This window comes from Poecile atricapillus, chromosome Z (assembly GCF_030490865.1).
Source record: "Poecile atricapillus isolate bPoeAtr1 chromosome Z, bPoeAtr1.hap1, whole genome shotgun sequence".
In the NCBI taxonomy this organism is placed as follows: domain Eukaryota; kingdom Metazoa; phylum Chordata; class Aves; order Passeriformes; family Paridae; genus Poecile; species Poecile atricapillus.
Genome location: NC_081289.1, coordinates 37,347,636 through 37,368,113, shown reverse-complemented (window position 1 = coordinate 37,368,113; position 20,478 = coordinate 37,347,636). Strand labels below are relative to the sequence as shown.

The following is a 20,478-nucleotide window of genomic DNA, read 5'->3' as shown; positions in this document are numbered from 1 at the left end:
ATACAACAACCTACTGCATCAAAAATTACCTTGTCTATTTACTTCATTCTGAAGCAGCTCTTCCATTGCCTCTTCTTCAGCAATATCTAATGGAGTGTCTCCTTCACTATTTACAGCTCCTACATGTGCTCCTTGACTAATTAAATACCTGCCAATAGACAAAGAAAAAAAGCCTGTAAATAACACAACAAAGCTGATTAAAAAAAAAAATAAAATAAATAGCAGCCACTAGGATATATGCACACATACAATTAACAGAAACATTTATATTGCATGTAAGTACAAACCCTTTTGACTGTCTGCAACCTATGAATACCCCTATGCCTTTTCATCCTAATGCGCAGTAATACAAATAGCCTTCTGGTCTGCCGTTTGACACAAAGACTACTGACATAGCTGGAAGAACTGAAAGAAGAAAATGGCCAGATAATGACCAAAAGTGATGACAAGGTGAACAGGGATGGAACCACCAATTCTCATTACCTCCTCTTACTCAGCCACTTTTCCTATAACTCACAAATTCAGTGGCACATAATGTTCCCACAATTTGCCGAAATGATAACTCCTGATCTCTTTGGCAGCTTCTTAAATTAATAAAAACAAAACCATGTCTTCTTCTAAGTATTCGTAAAGTCAGCTTTTGGTGGTGGGTAAGGAGGCAAAGGGGAGAAAGAAAACCGTACTTTACACATTTCAATCCCACTGTATTTTCTTATTTAATGTGTTACTGTCTCAGGAGTCAAGAGCCCAAAATTCTCAATTCCTAATTACATCAAAGGATCAATTCCAAAAATAGGTCACAAAAGTATTATATTATTTAGCTAGAAGAAGCCTATGAAGTTATTTTCAAGCTACAGTTAATGAACAATTAAAATTGGTCAACAGTCTTGCAGTTTCTCACATAATATTTCCATTTATCTAAAAAATTCACTACTTTGAGCCATGACAGGAGTCAAGACAAGCAAAAAGCTGCAAACACACCTCCTGCCTTGCCCAGCTTAATTCATATTTTCCATATATCTGAGCAAAAAAAAAATAAATTAAAAAGTCAGGATATACTGAAGAATCCATCATCCATCATAACACATGTATGAAATAAAAAGTGCTTTCCTACCTTCACTATTACGGAATGCCAAATTATGCAGAAGACAATCACAAAATTAACCCAACACTAATACAAGTGCTTTGAAATACTTTATTACTGCTTAACTTCTGCTGATTAATTATCGTCCTAGATAGCTGGAATCTGTTCTCTTTAATCAGTAACTCAGAATCAAATACTCTTATATATCAGGTTTTTTTTTTTAATGTATGACTTTTAAATAGCACTTATTACTATATCTCTATAATTACATCAAGAAGTGGTAAGAACAAGTATATCACAAAATGAAAACTCCCAGAAATGCAAGCATTATCTCCTGGCATATGCATCATCAGTTGCCAACAACAACTTTGATGCTGGTATATCATGTTGGTTGTATACTGTTCTTCTTGAAAGGGTGCTGCGCTCTCACTCTGACCTCTCTCATTTTAAAGGACTGAACTTCAGCAGGAATGAAAAATTAGTACAGAGGAACAATGTTTCTCAACAATACTAGTTGTATTAACAGTGAAACAGCCCCCAGGTCAAAGATCAGTTAATTGCTATGCAGGTGTTTGCTAAACAGGCAGAAACAGCAGTGGGGAAATCAAATTTTTCACAAAGTCAAAATCAACCACTTACAAAAATATGTTTATTAAAAGAATCCAACTGAATATTCATGTTCTTTCAATGTTTACATTCTAATACAGAAAAAACCTATTTTTTTATGTATTTACACATAGTACCTCTAGCAGAAAATTAAACCACTTCTGTAAGGAAAATACATATCTCACTGAAGCAGTTGTATTTGGTCAACTGGGTCAATAATTTATAATTATGATAAAAGAAGGAATGCATAAAAAAGTGTAGGTAATGAATAAAAGGCCAGCATAGCATTTTAAAGACTTATTGCTATAGATGGACAACTTCACAATCAATTGATCCTTTAAAGCAGACTTCAAAATGAAGCTGCTTACAGATCAAAATCAGATCAGCAGTGCTAGGGGATTAGTAGGGTTGGAGAAGTAGAGTTATCTGATTTTCCTTTTGCAGGTGCTTACAGGGCTTTGGTTTTCCTGGGTCAGCAAAGGAAGGATAGGTGAACTTGCTCCGAGTTCACAGGATTTAAAGGGATGGAAGTCACACAACAAAGATGAAAGGCAGCACACACCTTGCCAAAGAAGTGACAACACTTTTCCAACCTTCCTTCAGCCACTCCAACTAGGCCTCTCTGCTGCCATCCCTCTCAAAAAATTAACAGTGACCTCCTTGAATAAATTAAGTGAAAGAACATTGAGAAATATGAGAAGATTTTGCTGTTTACATAAGAATTATTTCTCAAATGAATTGTATTGCAAACTAATTAAAACTTAAAGCATGACTTCAAATAGGAGTGTATTTGACATTTCAGTTATCCTGGTACCATATACTAAAATCTTCACATGCAGCAGTGCATTATTATGTGTAGGCATGTATGCATATATTAAGACTTCTATATTTTGGGGAAAAAACTCAAACAATGTATACAAACAACAGCTTGTATTTTACATTTTTAAAGCAGATGTTACCTTCATCTTGAAATTTCATCTTTCTAAAGCAAGCAAACATAATCTAACTTCATTACCTTGACAGATATTTAATTTATACACCTACATGTATGCACTGAAAAGAAAATTGAAGTAGTGTAATAAAAAGTCCAGAACCATGCCTTTTGACACCATGTCTAGAAAAAGGGTCCTTTATGTAATTTTGGAAGCAGTAAAAAAGTGAAAACATGAAAGATTTCCACCATCTCCTACTAAACCTTTTGGTATAGCAATTGAGTTTGCATCTTTTGAAATTCACCTGCTCAAAAATGGTCATGTCCAACAGACAGCTACAGAAGAATAATTCAGAAAATCTAGTGATAATCTATATAATGTAATGGAAGGTGTTCATTCTAAATCTAAATAGATGACAAAGAAACAGTAGTTTGATTCAAACCACGCTCTTTTATCGAGTTAAAGCTTTCAAGTGTTAACACTGAAGCTAAAGGTACAGCTTTTAGACTCTTGTGGTCTAAATATAGAGAACTATAAGTATCCTAGGAATATTAGGAGAGACAAAAGCAGGAAAAGAAAATAAAATAATTCCTGATACTTTTGTCCTGGTATTTCCATGACAAGGATTATGCAGCCTGGGTAAGACTGGAAGAACAAGTTTGCTTTTCAATACCATTGTTTTATGAAGGCAAAAATACCTCTAATTGAGATATTTTCCTATTAGGAGTCACTGCTGTATATTCCTCAATAGCTGTTGAAAACTGAAATTAACTACTTGAAAAAAACTGCAGACATTTCTTTTTCTAGAATTATTATGAAACATAGATACTCTCCCACCCTTTCAGAAAAAATACATTTTTATATCACAAATAAAGGGCTGGAATCTCAGTATATCTGAGACAATACAAACTAACCTTCTGAGATTACTCTACAAAAGCCAAACAGTCCACACCAAAACCAATCCCAGGAACTGGAAATAAAAAATTTTAACTAGCAACATGGCCTACATTCTGAAAAATCCCCCCCAAAAATCCCAAACCAATAAAAAACCCTTACAACTGAATTGTGTGTGTGCATACATCTGTTAATAAAATGCATATATAGACAAAAAGACAGGAAAACACCTCTCTCTGAAGACACTTTGTATACAGAGTCATATCTCTGACTTTAGAACTTAAGAATCTGGAAGATGCTACAACTTGGGTAACAGCATATACTGCAGATAGCATTTTCATATTACTTATCTCAGCACCAGAAAGAGGGGCATATGTTTACATTGGAACCTTGGCCCAGTTCACAGTACCTGGAAACAAGTTTGCAAAGTTATTACAGATATAATTAACTTGAAGTACTGGCTGAACCTGAAGGTCACCAGAAGGGTGGCAAGCGGAGGGAAGGGCAGAGAAGCGTCCCTTGAACTGATTCAGTTCATTACAAAGTGCTTACAGAGCTCATTGGAGACTCACTAGTACAAACAAGTGGTCCCATCAGACTGCTCACAAGACTGGACAGCAGCTTCTGACTCCTAAAATGATGAGAGGGTCCTGCCTAAAAAAAAAGTTACATATATATTTTAAATAAACATGCTCAGTGTGTCCTTCCTGGGAAACATGTCCTAACTGCTAGTGGGGGCCCCAGCTAACAGCACAATTGGTCTGCCAAGGAGTTTTAACTAATTAGCTAACATTTAAGATTTCAGCTAAACCCAGCTGGTTTAAAATAAAATCCATACATGGTGGAGTTTAAATTCATTCCATGAATATCTTAACTGAATGATAACAGGGAGCCAGAGACTGAAAAAGTATCACTGTATTCATGCAGCTGTGTAAACCCTCATTTGAAGAAACAAACAATGAAAAAATTAAAAACTGATGTTTTTGGAATACGTACTTTAATTGCCTTTTTAAAAATAAAAAGCACCGAAGCACTTTTAAAAGTACATCTTTGTAAAACATTCATATAACTGATAAAAATACATTTATAACTCTGGCAGACTGTCAAGAGACATTTAACAAATAAAAAATATAAAATTTTAACATTGCTATTTCCAATTTTTGTTAAAGCTGAAGTACACTGAAACTGTAAAACCTGATCATTCTCTGACCTTCTATTGCTTTAAATGTCTGGGAATATTTCTTAAAATATTTTCTAACTGTAAAAGAGTTCCACTCTGATTTCCTAACAATGTTGTTATTACGTCAGACAAGGTAGAAATGCTACCTCAAGATTACATGTCATTTCCAAATGTAGTTTTACTTTGGTCTGGTTTTATCCGTTTGGGTTTTTTTGGTATTTAACTGTCAGCAAAAAATAACACTTAAAGTCCTGGTAAGCAAAGGTGTACATACCTGTATGGACAACATATTGAGAGATAGGATTATAGCTTCTATGTGATTCTTGAATTATAAGGATACACTTTTCAAAACAAGGTATTGAAGAAAGGACTGGTCTTTTTATTTTTCTTGAATGTCTTAACATGAAGCAAATCCAGTAGCAATAGAGTACCATTATGCTAAATACTGTGGTACACTCTATAAATATGCCCTTTTGGCAGTGGGCAAGTGCCACAGAAAACACATAGTTGGCTGAATAGGTATGAACAGCCAGTGTACAGCCACCCCTCAGTCAGTCCCTCATGCACCCTCACAATGTTATACTCACTTTTGAACATGTAATTCACACCCCAGATAAATGTAATGATAAAAAGCCACAACTTCACGGTTTTGGAAACCGATGTTGTAATCCCTATAAGCATTCTGTGGAGAGTGTTACAATGTGTGCAAGGCGGCGCAGGTGATGGCAGGTCTCGCCAGGTGCGGAGGAGTCCTGTCTTCATGGGCAGGGACCCCTCACACAGCACCCGCTCTGCACCACGGGGGACTCTCCTCTCCCTTTTAAGAGACATCCTACAGGTAACTTTCCTCAACCTCCTTTCTCCACACCTCAGGTACTAGTGTGGCTCTCTCTTCTGAATCTATGATTTATAAAAGAAAACAAAGGTTCCAAATTCACCATTGGAACCGAAGCTGTAGCCATTTAAGTGGCCCTAGAATCCTTTCTCCTGCATGATTTTAAGACCAAAGGAGAACAAATCAAATGACATGAAAAACAAAGGCAAACCCACAGGGATGTCTTATTCAGGCACTCTACAAAATGCCATCCCACACTGTCAGTCACTGCTGTGCTTCAACATTCTGTCTCTGAACATTTAAAACTGAACAGAGACTGGCACAAGAAAGACAGGCTTCTGTGATGGCATTTAAATTTAAATCAAATCATGAAAAAATTCAGGCATTTTTAAGGTTATGCTGCTTTCCAAAATCCGGAAGACTTTCACTCACATATTCCTCTTCTGAAAAAAGAATGCTGCAGCGCATTCTAAAAAGGAATGCTCCCCCTATGAACAGTAGCTATGCAAGACACCAAGTTAAATCAGACCAATTAGGGTTATTTGGCATAACTAGACAATTATTTATCCTGAAATACGTGAGTGACGATTTTAAGACAGCTAATATCAGCAAGACACCGGAGGTAAATTTATGATTTCCTCTTGTACAATCCAAGAATTTCTGATAGCTAGAGATGCTTAAAAAAAAGTAACATAAAATAGTTGAGAAAAAAATGGCCGAAAGATTTTAAGCAAATAGAAGGAGACATTTATTTTCAATTTTCATCAGGATAATCCAGACTAAAGCATGTATCATTTTTTCCAAATAATTAAGCAGTCTGCAAAGACTTTTTTATGTCCCTCAATATGCAACAGGTCTTGCAGACAGCATCAAATCCAACTTCTGATTCTCTCTCGTGAAGCTCTCATGAAGGCATCTCTGACACACATCTTTGCTTCAAAATTGTCAAATATTCCCAAAGCTATCAAAGTAGTGAAAAAAACAAACAAAAAGTCTTCCTATGTAAATAGTACTTTCAATCACTTCTAAAATATTGTACCTATATAAAAATACATATTTATGATTATGAAGCCAACATTCCAAAACATAGCAACACACCACTGAATTTTGCATAGTTGGCTGTTCCCAGCCTCCACTGCAACTTGCATGCACAAGGAAGCACACTAAGTAGAATCCCATCTGTCTTTCTTCTTGGTACGCAGGAGCATAAAAGAAACTGTAGATAACAGTATGTGCTTAGTTTTAGTCCTCTTGTGTTCCAAGAAACCTCTGAAAGAAGCCAGCTCTAGAAATATTTATACGTAGGTGGCCAGCTACATACTGCAAAGATGTAACAGAAAAAATTCCTACTTGCAGCCTCTGAAAAGCAACTAAGCCTTCATATTTTATCTTCTACACATAGAGGGAAAGAGGTGGCAGAGCAACATTTAGGTGAAAAGAAACACTGAATGAAGAAAGTAAAGTAGAAAACACAGAGAAAGCCATACAGGGAAACCTACGGCATATTTATTTAAAAAAACCCAAACAACAAACCAAAAACCAACCAACCACAAAAAAACCCCAAACAAACCAGCACGCAAGAAAAAACAGAAGTGGAGCCTGGCATTGCCAGGAGGAATATAGGGCAAAAATTTCTGCAGGAATGAAATGAAGCAAAAGAAGTATTTTTAAAGTGCGTATCAAATGTTATTTTAATGAACAATGTCATTTCCTGAACAAGTGTTCATTTTGAAGTTTGCAGCATATTGTGCAAAAGTGAAGGCCAAGTGTGAAAAATGTCTCGTACAGCTGCAGAGGTCATACTGTAACTCCAGCTGACAACACTATGCTTGCAATGTTTTCCCATAGCAAGTTTCCAAGCACTTGTGGCGATTTACAGAACTGTCATCAAGATGAACAATTGGGATTGAGTTACACTGATTGAGAAGAAAAGGCGGCATGGAGGCAGAAGAGGAGAAAGGAGAAGGAAGACCATGCTGCTTCCTGCTTTCCTCAGCTAACACGAGTTGATCCTTCCTGAAGCTCACTATCCCTCCTGCCTTCTGCCAGAAGCAGCATTGCTATATTTGGGTACAGTAGCATCAAAAATAATGATTTAACATGTTGATTTCTATTTCAGCAGAAGTTACGAGTATGGACCTCACAGGCTTGTTTTTCTCCAAAAGCCACATGCTCGCATTTATATCAGAAAAAATCAAACCGAGATCAATTCTTTTCCTGTGTTAAACAGATCTTAGCATATTACATTACAGAACTTATTTGTAATTACATGACATAATAATATAGTAAGCAGACCTCTCTGTAAAGCAACATCACTATCACAGGGCAGTTTCTAGCATCACTCTGTAGTACTGAACTTAGTCTGACCCCTTCTTAGATACCAGCAATCTGCACTACATAGCAATTGTTTACATGTTCAGTCCTCTTTGAATTTCCTTGAAATCACTCCTCTTCCAAACTAAAGTCCTACTCTTCATTCAAATTTGATAAGTAGTATCTTTTCTGAAATAGAGGTTTCAAATAATTCAATTTTTATACTTTTTTCCTGTCATATCCACTGTTTATAGAAAACCCTCACATTTCTGTGACGTAGTATCTGAATTGTACCCAAATAACTCACTTTCATCAATGCACAGCAACCCTTATGTGTCTAGAGATATCATGGCTACATCTACATGCATTTTAGAGGAATTCAAATATCTTTTATCCTGCCTCAGTCAGGGATAAGACTAGAAAAACAGATGCAGATTAGGATCATTTGCACTGAAATGACGTAGTTTAGGCTAGCCAACAAAAGACATGGCTTTAAGACAGGATAAGTAGGTCATAAATTGCTTTAGTGTCACTAGAAAGTCTACTGTATGTGCTAGAATAGGGTCAAACTCACAACAGAGAAAACCGCTCAAGTAAAAGCTGGAAGAAAATAAAAACTGAGATGGACAGAGATGACAATCTATACCACAACCTTGTTTTCTCCTAGAAAACAATCCTCAAAACCAACTTTAGCGCAAATTAAATTATTCTTCTATCAGATAACTCAATGAATACTATATTCAGTGGTCAACAGCACTAATAATTCCATAGATTCCACAGTCTACAGAGAATCTATCACCACCTCTGTTATATAGCAATTTTGAACTGGTTGATGAGGGTTCCATGTGTGACAGTATGCCATACTCACCAAGCCTTTGTGCAATTCAGAACTTGGTTGCTCTTGTATCTACCTAGAGCTGTTCTCCTATGTTCTAGCCCTAAATAGAAAATAGGAACTTAATGGGCAGTTACAAGCTATCAGACAGCAAGGACCTGAGTGTTGTTTCTTGTGAGTCTATCCAAGCTCTCAAGTTTCCGTATCTATCACACTTCTGTATGTTTTCCATATGTATCACCTTCAACTTCAGAATTCACATGTAAGAATTCTACTCTAAATTGTTCTCAGGATTCCAACAAAACCAAAGTTTTGTGAGAAACAAGTAAGACCTCTCCTATTTCACTTCTCAAAACAGGATGTTTTTTTAGACAACATCTCCATTTTCAAATTCTTTTTCAGCCAAAAACTAAGAGGGTTCTGAGCATTACAACAGGCATCAGTCCCTTAACCTTTCATTAGACTGAATTAACTGCTAAACTGTATTAAAAGAAAAAAAGATACTTTCCATGAAATAGTTTTCCTGATGAAGGTATCTCTGAACTTAATTTCTACTACATTTACCCTTAGAAGAACAAGAACACTTAGTAAATACTAATACACTAACTAAAAACATTTAGTCACAAGTAGAGATGCACACAGTAATCCAGTCTGAAAGAAGGCAGCTATAGAGCACATACTTCATGTATTATACAGTGACCAGCTCTCCTTGACTCCCACACTTGAACAAATATATATGAAAATCATTTAAATCCTATAGTTTCCTCTAACCCATCAACCATATTTTACTGTGTATTTCTGTCAGCTGGGTTTTACCTACACATCAGATCACAGCTACACAGTAGAAAAGATTAAACTCTACCATATAATGACATGATTTCAAAAAGGGAACTTCACCATCAACCTTAGCAATTACATTAGTGTTTCATTATTCTTAGGACATATGTATACGCAGCAAAAACATGCTGGAAACAGGACACTGCCACAGTACATCTTCATAAAAGGAAATGCCAACTGATACTATCTCACTGATCTTCTCCCAGTCTGTCCACTATTTTATCTAACAGAATTTAGCTTTATCCCTGCAGATAACCGATACAAGTCTGGAGAAGGAAGAACTTTTATGTTGCACAGAGCACCATACTTTTCACTGGGGGGAGAGGAGACTAGGGGACATGTTTTTTCCCAATCTGTTTTTCCAGAAAGAAGGCAGAAAATGGAAATTAAGTAAAACAATCTTCTGAAGTCTGCAGTGACCTTTTCACAGCTCTTAAAACAAACACTGCAACTTTACCAGTATCAACTTGTAATAGTCAGTCATCCTTCTAGAAGAGCTGTTTTTCCTTGGCTGGGAATATATCTTTCCCTGTCTTTATTCTGTCACATGGTATGTTTTATCCTTCTGAAGTCCTCATTTTCTTGAGTGGGTTGTATGATATTTCATCTTTGCTTGCTTTTCCTTTTAATTCTACACCTCCAGTTAACATTTCCTAGTATTCAAATAAACATTTTGGATCCTGACCAAAACATCCCTTTACCTTGTAGCATCTCTTTATGACCAAACCCCATACAAGTTTGTATCATCAGTTTGCCTGGGGTGCACTTCAGACCACAAGCTTTACCTTGTCATACAAAAACACAAATTTCTGATTATTCTCTGAACATACATTTCTGAATGTATCACTAGTAATATCACTTCCTACTCACTTAATTAAAACCGTAACTTGGAACCAAGCTGAAGGAGATAGGAGCCATCCCTGACATTTTTATTACTGTGCTTTGCCTAAGTAATGTTTTGCTCTTTAGGATTAAAATGGGTTACAGCAAAAGAGTTTTGATTAAAAACTCATTAGTAAGAAATAGCTTCAGATGATCAAATTATTGATACCTTGAGAGAAAATGGATTAAAAACTACTGCTTTGAAACATACTTTGCGGCACCAACATCCTCAGATATCATGAAAGACCACTGAACAGTACCAAGTGGTTCAGGCTCACGAGGTGTGAGATGAAGCATGGGACTCCACTACTGAACAGGTAGCCCTACTCAGCCAGGCTTCTGATCAGAAGTACAAGATATGTCTGAAAAGCAGCTTAGACTTTTTTTTTTTTTTTACCTGTATATCTATGCCAAGTGCTGCTGGCAAGCCAGGTCAGCTCAGTGATCCAAAAGAGTATAAAGCCTCCAAAGCCCCTGAAGGCTATTCTTATGCCTATAGTTCCCACACTGTTGTGCGATCATTAGATAACGCAAGAGGGAAGGTGGAGGAGGTAAAACCAAGGGTGGAAGTGAGTATCTGTCTGTTTCTGCAATAGTCTCAAGTTAGATCACTCTAATCATGTTGTCAACTCCACTGAATTCTTTTGACTAGCTGTTGCCAGGTGAGCACTGGTCCTGTACCACAGGAAGGAATCACAACCAGGCAGCACCCACAGCAGTCCCCCCACGGCAATTAGAGCTGTAAGAAAACCACTTATCACTGAACATCCAGATATCCAACTACATGTTTGCAGGATTGTCTCAGACAGAACATCTAGATATCCAACTACAGGTTTGCAGGATTGTCTCAGAGTCTTCTGTCTATCAGACAAGGATCACTCATTTAGCATAATGGACTGTTACTAAAATAGGGAGATCCTGGGACAGTGGTTTGAAAAGGCTTCAGCAAACAAGTTTGGCTGGGTTCACTTTCAGGTGTCTGGAGTCTGGAAAAACAGATGGGCGTCAGCAGCAAGCCTGTGGTTACATACAAGCCTTTTAAAGTCTGCTTTAAATATTAGGGGAAGGAGGGGATATACAATATAGGAAGCTTTGGGCAGAAAGGAAAAGTGAGTGAGCTGTGTTTTACAGCAGCAGAGTTGGTCAAACTACTATTCTCTTCTTAAATAAATTGATTGAGGAGACTCTGAACTTGAGATGTTTTTCTGTTTATGACTGTAATCATATGCTTCAGCCTTTAAAACCTCTTAAATAAAGGAGGTGTATTTTGAAACTGTGTTAAGTCTTAGGATTTGTATGGGTATCAAACTACAGGTATCAAACATGCTTCTCAAACATAAAAGCTACTATACAGAGTCAGTATCCAGTTGACACCTAGCCCGTCTCAAGACATATGATCTCCAAGGAGACTAAAAGCAGAGCAAATACATACTACTTCTCATATAATATCTTTCCAACTACCTCCATGGACTTTCTCAATCAGACTCCATTTATATGCGTGTATTCCGCATTAGTATTTTTTTAATGTATTCTCCCTCCATGGATTTATCGTCCCTTGAACCCAAGAGGAATTTTAGTATCTACAGCAACGTTTGTCAAACTGTTGTAATATCTACTACATAAAGGTATGAAAATGCTATTCGTCCTTCTGCAGACATCTCTCTCCTGCTTTGGTTTTTGGGATTTTTTTGCAACAAAACTGTAACTGCCACTGACTTTATGTTAGTTTTGAAAAACACTTTTCTTACACTTCTTGGAAGATGCAACTTTCATACCGGGTAGAATTGAAAAGCATTCCTATTTAAGTAGTATGACTGTACAGTAGCCTCTGAACAGTTGCAAACAAGGTTCAAAATACATCAACTACACACTCACAACTAAGCATCCTACAAAGCCCACAAGATAATAATTTTTAACACAAATTTTAATTATTGAACAAAAGAGAAACTTCTACTACTTCAGATTTATTCCAATCTGATGCAATACACAGCAGAGAGAAATAAAAAAAGTAAGCATTTAAAAAGTATTTCTTAAATGCCACTTCGCACTATTTTCCCCTCCCCCACTACTTTTTTTTGCATTCAAAAAGTTATTTGTTTATTCTCTGATACTGAAATATTATAGAAACCTTTCTACTGTAGAAGATATCGATCAGATAAAATAATTATACACAAGGAAAGAGTCGTACAAAGGTGAATTTAAGGGTCCTACCCATTAAATACCATCTTAAAGAACGCACACAAAATTTCTGTTCAAGTCCTCCTTTCCTCAAGTTTCTTTTCACATAACTATAATTTTACAAAGCAGTTCATGTTGACATCTTAATTCACACTAACAAATTAGTGAAAAAAAAGCTTATTTGGATAAAGTTTTCCAAAGCTTTAAAAATAATGGAGAACAGAAAAGAGAACATACTATACAACATCCACCTGTTATGGCAATGTTGAAGAATTTTGATTTAAAATGTATTTATATTACAATTGCTTGTAAGTTGACTTACATAATCATAAACTAGATGAACAGCGAACTAATTTGACAATTCTAAAATTAAAGTGTTCCAAGAATTTCCAGTAAGCTGAAACACTCCCAGCATTTACAGATGTCAGAAACAACAGGAGCAGTTGTCTTCCATACCAGAAATTTTACTTTTACAGCACACCTCCCCCTTTGCAAGCAGCTGACACTTTGTTACACATCAAACCATGTTCTCTACTGCATTTCACTTGAAGTGGCCTTCTGTAAGACAAACATTTCTTAAAGTGGAAGATGCATTTTTTTAGAAGAGACAGGAAGCATATTCAAGAGAATATTCTGAAGGAGCAGAAAACCGAAATGACACAGGAGGTACTGCTGGGAGAAGCTGTCACAGAGTGGTGAACACAGTGCAGGATAACAGGGACAGGGATTACACCTGCAATGACAAGCCCACAGACCAGACAGTACAGAGCAAAATAAAATCCCAACAAGTGGGAGGCCATGCCACAAATTCAGCCCACTAACAACTAGCATGGGACCAAGGCAAAAACATTGCTGAAGTGGTGGCTCCCTGAGATATCCAGTTTTTTTCAGAAAAGCTCATTACCACCTCCATATTCTGTACTTCTCGCAGATCTCCAGCACATGGGTGCACTCACTCAGGACCATCTGAGTAGCAGCAGGGACTACTTAAGAGTAATGTGTACATTAGAGCACATATATATATATTTTATAGCAGCCTGAAGGAGCCTACAGAAGAGCTGGAGAGGAACTTTTAACAAGGGCATGTAGCAACAGGAAAAGGGGAAATGGCTTCAAATTGAAAGAGGGAATGTTTCGATTACTATGGTTTAGTTGTCATGGTGGTGTTCAGACAAACATAGGACTCCATGACCTTTGAAGTGTTTTCCAATGCAAATGATTTTACGGTGAAACGCCCAAAAAGGTTGCCCATAGAAGTCACAGATGCCCCATTCCTGGAATTCGAGGCCAAGTTGAACATAGCTCTGAATAACCCAATCTAGTCATAGATGCCCCTACTCATTGCGGAGGGGTTGGACTAGATGTCCTATGAAAGGTCCCTGCCAACTCAAATACTCTACAATTTTAAGATTAGAATTACATTCTCCTAGTTCAGTTCCTTTCTTAAACATAACTTCAGATTTTTGAGACATGCAAGCCTGAACTAATCAAAGCATGCTATCATGTAATATTTTTCTTACGAATTTAAAAATACAAAATGTCAGATTACAAATTTGGACGATTTAAAAGAGTTGTGCTATTTAGTAAGTAAATTCCAACTAAGTAGTTGGAAGGAAGGAAGGAAGCCCTAAGAAAACTTAAGATGGAAACAGAAGAAGCAGAAACAAGATTACCAAGTCCCCAGTTTGAGAAGCACTACAAAGCTGTGCAACAAGCAGTTCCACAGGAGAGTGAGAAAGGGAAGCACAGGTGAGACTCTCCCCCCAGCCTTTTATTAACAAACTTAGAAAACAACGGAACTCATTCTCTGTGTTCTCTCTTGCACAAAAATAGGTGCTATAAGTAAAATATATGGGATTCAGTCACAGATGTGCACAAACACATATTCTCACACTTCCCAGGAATGCATCCTCACTAAAGCAGATGACGGATCCAGCACATACTATGGACCAAATAAAAATGAAATTTCTAATCTCTTGTAGTTTGTTGTATCTTCCTTTCACCTTCCCCCAGTTTTGCTTCAGCTGCAAATTGTGGTTTATAGAATTCATTTTTGTAAATTATTTGAAGCTGAGATCCTGAAGAAGCAGTCTAAAGATCTAAGCTCCATGTGCCTCATCAGATATAAATATTGCTACACTCAAGTCTCAGCTGTATATGGAAGTTTGTTTCAACAGTTGATCTTCAAAACTCCATGCACCTTAGAAACACTGTTCTTCCAACATCTTAGATGTCTCACATCCCAAAGGACTACAGTTCAATAATCCCATTTCTCTAAAAGCTACCCATAGAAAATACATAGAGAGGTTCTGCTCCAATCTGAGAGAATAAGAACCAGCTAGATAACAGATATCTAAGTCAATAGTGAAAAACTGTTCAGAGGACAAGGGACATTGCTGTCTCTTTCCTGAACAAGTGCCTATGTTTGGCTGCAACGACACATCAAGATCACTTAACTAAACTTTTTCCTATTGTTGAATAAATACAGGTGTTTTGCCTCCACTAAACTGAAGAAAGGCTTATATTATCTCATTTTGCAGGGAAATTCTTGTTATAGTATAGTCAAGAAGTATAAACACTTCCAATACTCATGAAAGGGGGATTACAGCATCAAACACCTGCATAGGTAGATTGCAAAGTTAGTGGACACACAGTGCCCCGGGTATACCAAGGATATATGAAGCACATCACCCGGTGAACGCCTCAAAAAAAAAAAAAAAAATCCCAGGGAAAATGGTATACTAGAGTACCCAGAATTTTTCACTGCCCTTTAGACTGCAGTAAGAAAAACTCAAACTCACAAAACACTCACAATTTTCATTCTTCACTGCTGCAATTAGTACATAATTACACGATAAAATACTACTTTCTATTTTATCCAAATCTTATACTGGATCAGATGTCACAATGAGTTTGGTGAAATTAATTAATTTTGTGTTTACTCAAAGGGTTTTAAAAAATACTTTATTACCTGCTTAACTGCAACAACAGTGTGCTGAACAACATATGCAGCACATTTTCTCAGAAGAATAATTTCAGGCTCAAACAACCTCTCAAAAAATTTGATTTTAGCACACCTTCAGTGGCCTTCAACAGACCAAAAATAACAAAACCACTTCTGGAACTCAGTGAGTAAGTTTTAACTAATACTGAAACAGACATCTAGCTTCTACTGTAGGCTTTTGCTCCACAGCCAAAATAACTAGTCAACTGTCCTACACCATAGCTGAAAAACAAATGGTTCAAGACTACAAATACAACTGTAAAACTTACCTCCTACACATAGACATCCCAAGATAATGTTTCAGACTAGTAATCAATGTAATTTGGAACATTGTCCCTGTGCCTTCCCCTATAAAAACCTTTCTACAGAAAATAATAATATAAAGAAATAATCTGACAGTCATAGGCAGTCTTATGTTTGTATCTACCTAATATGCAATGTAAAAAAACTAGGAAGAGAAAATGCAACACACTTCACAATCAATAGACAACATAAAAGCATTCATCCTCACTACACATCCCAGAGGTAACTAAAAACACAATTTATGAATACCATCTGCTTCTACTGTCTCTTTAGCAATGTATTAGCAAAATACATAGATTTTAAAAATAGAGGAAAAAGTCTTACTCTGCTATATCAAGATATCCACAGGAAGCAGCTGCATGTAGAGGTATCCAGCCTTCATTATCTGGTTGATTAATATTTGCTCCATTTTCCACCAGAAATTTCACCATATCTACGTTATCATCTATACAAGCCTACAAAGAAAGAAAGAAAGAAAGAAAGAGTTAAGAAGTTAATATCAAAGCTGTTCTACAATCCTGTGCATCTTTAAGCAAAACCCTCAGGAGAAAAGGTAAGTATTTTCAGTTCTGATGAGGAGGTGGACTTTCTTTGTTGTGGTCTGACAGCCAGACAGAAAGAATCTGAGAGATAAACAACAAGTGTTTCACATTTATAAACTTTTAAAATTTAAACAGTTTAAAAAAGCAAAAAAATATTATTTTCTCAGGTAAATGCATTCTGGTTTTCTGAGAAGCCCTTTACAACCCTCACTGAAACCTTATTCTCCAGTACAAAGTGGTTCCTCAGGTCCTCACTTTATCCCAGGCCCAGCTCAGACACTTGAGTGGATATTAAAATTGAATAAACAGCTACACCATGAAGTAGAAATGTGACTAAGAGCTAGGGAAGCACTTTGAAAACAATACCATAATGTTGTTTTTCCTGTAATGTAGATGAGACTACAGAGTATAAAGGGGTGCTACATAGTATTTCAAGATCCCCCTACTGTTTTCTACTGCAGTATCTTCTACACCACCATAAATCTTTTAACAGTCTATTAATCAATTTTGTTTATAAACTTACTTGAGTATCATTTTGGCAATTGCAAAAATATTATCATCTGCCCGCATCTCTTAAACAGCATTGCTTAGATTCAGAACTACTGCCATTCTCCAGACCTCCATATTGACTGACTCCTACTTTGCCTTTCTTCTCCGTGTTCAAGTATTTTTCTCACAGGGTGTTCGGTAAGTTTTCTTTGCCAACTTCTATCCTGCTACCCTTAAAAGGGCAGAGCAACTGAGAGAAAAGTCCCTCTGCATTTCAGGGCAGCAAGAACTCCAAGCAGCTAGACCCCACAAGACTGGTATTAATTTTTTAGCTTAATAAATCAACAATACTACTTAGCCACAAGGCTGAAATGAGAACCTCTGCTCCTGGGCTCCTAAATCCTACTAGGGAATTATGCCTCTAATGAAATGCAATTAAGGTATAAATTTTACTTTGCAGAATACTTCTGAAAAAAAAACCCAAATTACACCATGTTTTACTATGGAAAGAAAACAACTTGGATATCCCTGGTTAAGCAATTGCACGTTCCAAGATGAATCCTGAAGCTTTCCTCCACTCAGCAATGCTGAGGCAACAGCTACACCATGAGGAGAATGTTGCTTCCCAGTGTAATCAGCCAAACAAAACCAGCCACAAATTATCCTTCTCTGACTCCATTTGCTTTAGTTAGGTACAGCTAGACTGCAACTAGACTGCAATACAGTGCTTACATTATTTGGTTTACAGTTAAAAACAAAACCCCATTCTTGAATTCTTGAAAACTAACTTGAAAACTTTATAGTCATATTCATCCCTAAAATCAGCAGTCCTTTTAATAAATTAGTTTCTTAACATACTCCAGCAATAAACACTAAAAGTTTGTCAAGCATATTTGTCTTCAGTCTCTCCCACTTATCAACAGTGTACAATGATTATACACTCATAATAAGCTCTGAAAGAAGAGAATCACTTCTTTTTGTAAGACATTTTATAACTTAAGGAAGTAATCAAGTGCAAGACATGGTTAATCAGTTTAGGAGGAAAACAAATTCAAGAAACTCAGATGTTTACATATAACAGAAACATCAACTATATATAGTCATACATCCAGTTTTTCTGGATATTCAATTTGTCAAACTACTGATATTTTATGTCTGTAATATTATTCACCACCTAATTATAAGGAAAATAAATTTATATCAGAAATATTTTTCAAATGTAGGTATTTTAATATTAAATATTAATATGCTGCATGCTTATCTTAAAGTTCCCTAAAATTCATCATTTGTGGAAAAAAAGGCTATCTTCAAATTGATTAGCACTATTAACAAAAAAAAACCCCATAAACCAACACCAAAAAACAAAACCCCAACCATCTGGTTGTGACACAACCCAACATAGAACAATCCTTGCTTATTTTTCAAGTACACATGAGAAAACCTGGCAAGACATACTCAAGAAAATGCTGTTGCTAAGTGAACCAAAAGCTTACATATGCAGCACATTAAAAGACATATGACTAAGTGCCTAAAAATATTTGACCAAATTTGGGCAGTTCATTGTGCCATACATGGCAAGAATCAGGAGAGCTTCAATACACTTATCAGGTATTAATCAGAGATTGCATATTCATAACAACCAAAAATATTTTATTAAAACTCACTGCGGTCCTCAAAAAGGTAATACCTATCTTAAGTCTAATAAAACAAATTGCAATTGATTCTACTGCTGAAAAACACGAATCTACTGCATCCTATGTCTCCATGTCCTTTTTTTCTTCTTAACAGAAGTATAGGCAGGTGTTGGATAGATCCTAACACTCTCAGCACTTTCCACAGGAAAGGCACTTGTCACTGTCATCAGGTACCTTAAGACAGAAAGCCAAGGAACAAATGTTATAAAAGAAATTTTATCTACATGTTTTTTCATTTCTACTGCACTGCTCACTTCTAAATGCAGTATTTATCAAGTGTCAGAAGTGCCTCCATTGTTAAAGACTGACATCTCAACCACAAAAGGAAAGCTTGTTGGAGCAGCATGATAAACTTAAAGCAATAGCTTCTGAACAGACTGCCCTTCTAGATCCCAGCCTGCAAGTTATTACAAAGGAAAAGGCAACGTACATGAAGATGTAAATAACCAGAGTTCCACTGATGCTGCAGTAACTCAGAAAGATAAATTCTCACAATTAATTCTGTCCCAGAATCTGAACAGAGGACACAGCTGCAGGTCCTCCTTTTCCACCTCTCTTACAGCCCTTTCAAGATTCATTTCAGTTCTTCACACTCATATGCCCCTAGCCCCAGTCTCTCCCGTCATGACCCACAGTTCCCACCCGAAGCATCAGTTACCACTTAGTGAAAGCACAGGTCATCCTAAAGCCCTTCCCAAGCGCTTGCAAAACACATCTGTAGAGCACACACACTAGCCAGCTCCTAGGGCAAGAAGAACATGGGGACTCACACACAAGATTCCCTTCATCCCATGAACTGGTTTCTCTCTTTTTCAACCCCAGCCTCACCAACGGGTAGAAAGGCATTTCCGCATGAAGCACTCATTATCCTGCCAAATTTGATCTAAGTTAGCCAGTGGGCCTCAAACAGAACAACAGCTACCAGTGCAATCATATAAACCTTGTTTCCTTTGAGGACCAATTTAGAAACCAGGCTAATTAGTCATAAAGTCAAAGCAAAGTTGAGAATACAAAGTCTGGTTACCTTTTCTGATAAGAAAAAGGAAGTACACACAAGTCCAGTAAAGAGGACCACTTTCCATTTGTACAACAACTTGAAACTTAGACTGCGAAGGCCAGCAAAAATCAACAGCACCTGGCTCCCACACAGACCCGTCCTAGGTAGGTCTAGTTTGTGCCGGAAACAGTATTTTAACCTTTTCCCATAAATACTCAAAAGGGGATAACCAGATACCATGCTGAACATGGGAGACTTTTAACTGTATTTGCCATGACTTTGTATTCCAGTGCAAGTAGCAGGTGATAAAGCTGGCTCTTGATACTACCACATGTTAAGAACACAGGTGACGGGGAACTAAGTTAGTCAGTAGCCTTAAAAGAGATAGTTTTAAAAGAAGCATCAGAAGTGCTTGGTTCATTAGTGAGTAACCACCCAAAGAATTCAGCAGACAGCACTCTTCCCCAAAAGACAGGAAAAACAATTAATTATTGTAATTATTTTTTAAAAGTCAGAAATCTTGTAGGGAAAGAAGCAATGAATCTGTAAGACCACTGTCCCATACACATGAAGCAGAGCCATACACCATGCACCTTACATGGGGCTACAAATTTTACCGATTTTCATTAATATCTAATGAAGTAACCATGTACTACTAACCATGTACTGTTTAGAAATTACATTTTTTAAAATAAGTTTTGGCAAAATTCATCTCCATTCTCCACAATAAGATTAAAACCTACCCTTTTACTGATTAGATTAGTATTCTGATCAATTCCATAAATTATTTTGCATTTATTAGGAAAACAAACATGTATTTCACCTCTGCCATCACATTTCATTTTCTCCTTTTTAACTCTCTTTCCTTTTTAC

At 36.7% G+C, this 20,478-nt stretch overlaps 1 protein-coding gene across 4 annotated transcripts in view; it reads right to left on the bottom strand.

The window, feature by feature from the left end:
- LOC131593015 (protein phosphatase 1 regulatory subunit 12A-like) overlaps positions 1-20,478 on the bottom strand; it is a 112,178-nt gene that overhangs the window by 52,293 nt on the left and 39,407 nt on the right. For all 4 annotated transcript variants that reach the window (XM_058865154.1, XM_058865155.1, XM_058865153.1 and 1 more), the window contains exons 2-3: positions 16,208-16,338; positions 30-148 (exon numbers count right to left, since the gene is read on the bottom strand). In XM_058865154.1, the coding sequence (XP_058721137.1) occupies positions 30-148; positions 16,208-16,338 (250 nt within the window). The remainder of the gene's footprint in view (positions 1-29; positions 149-16,207; positions 16,339-20,478) is intronic.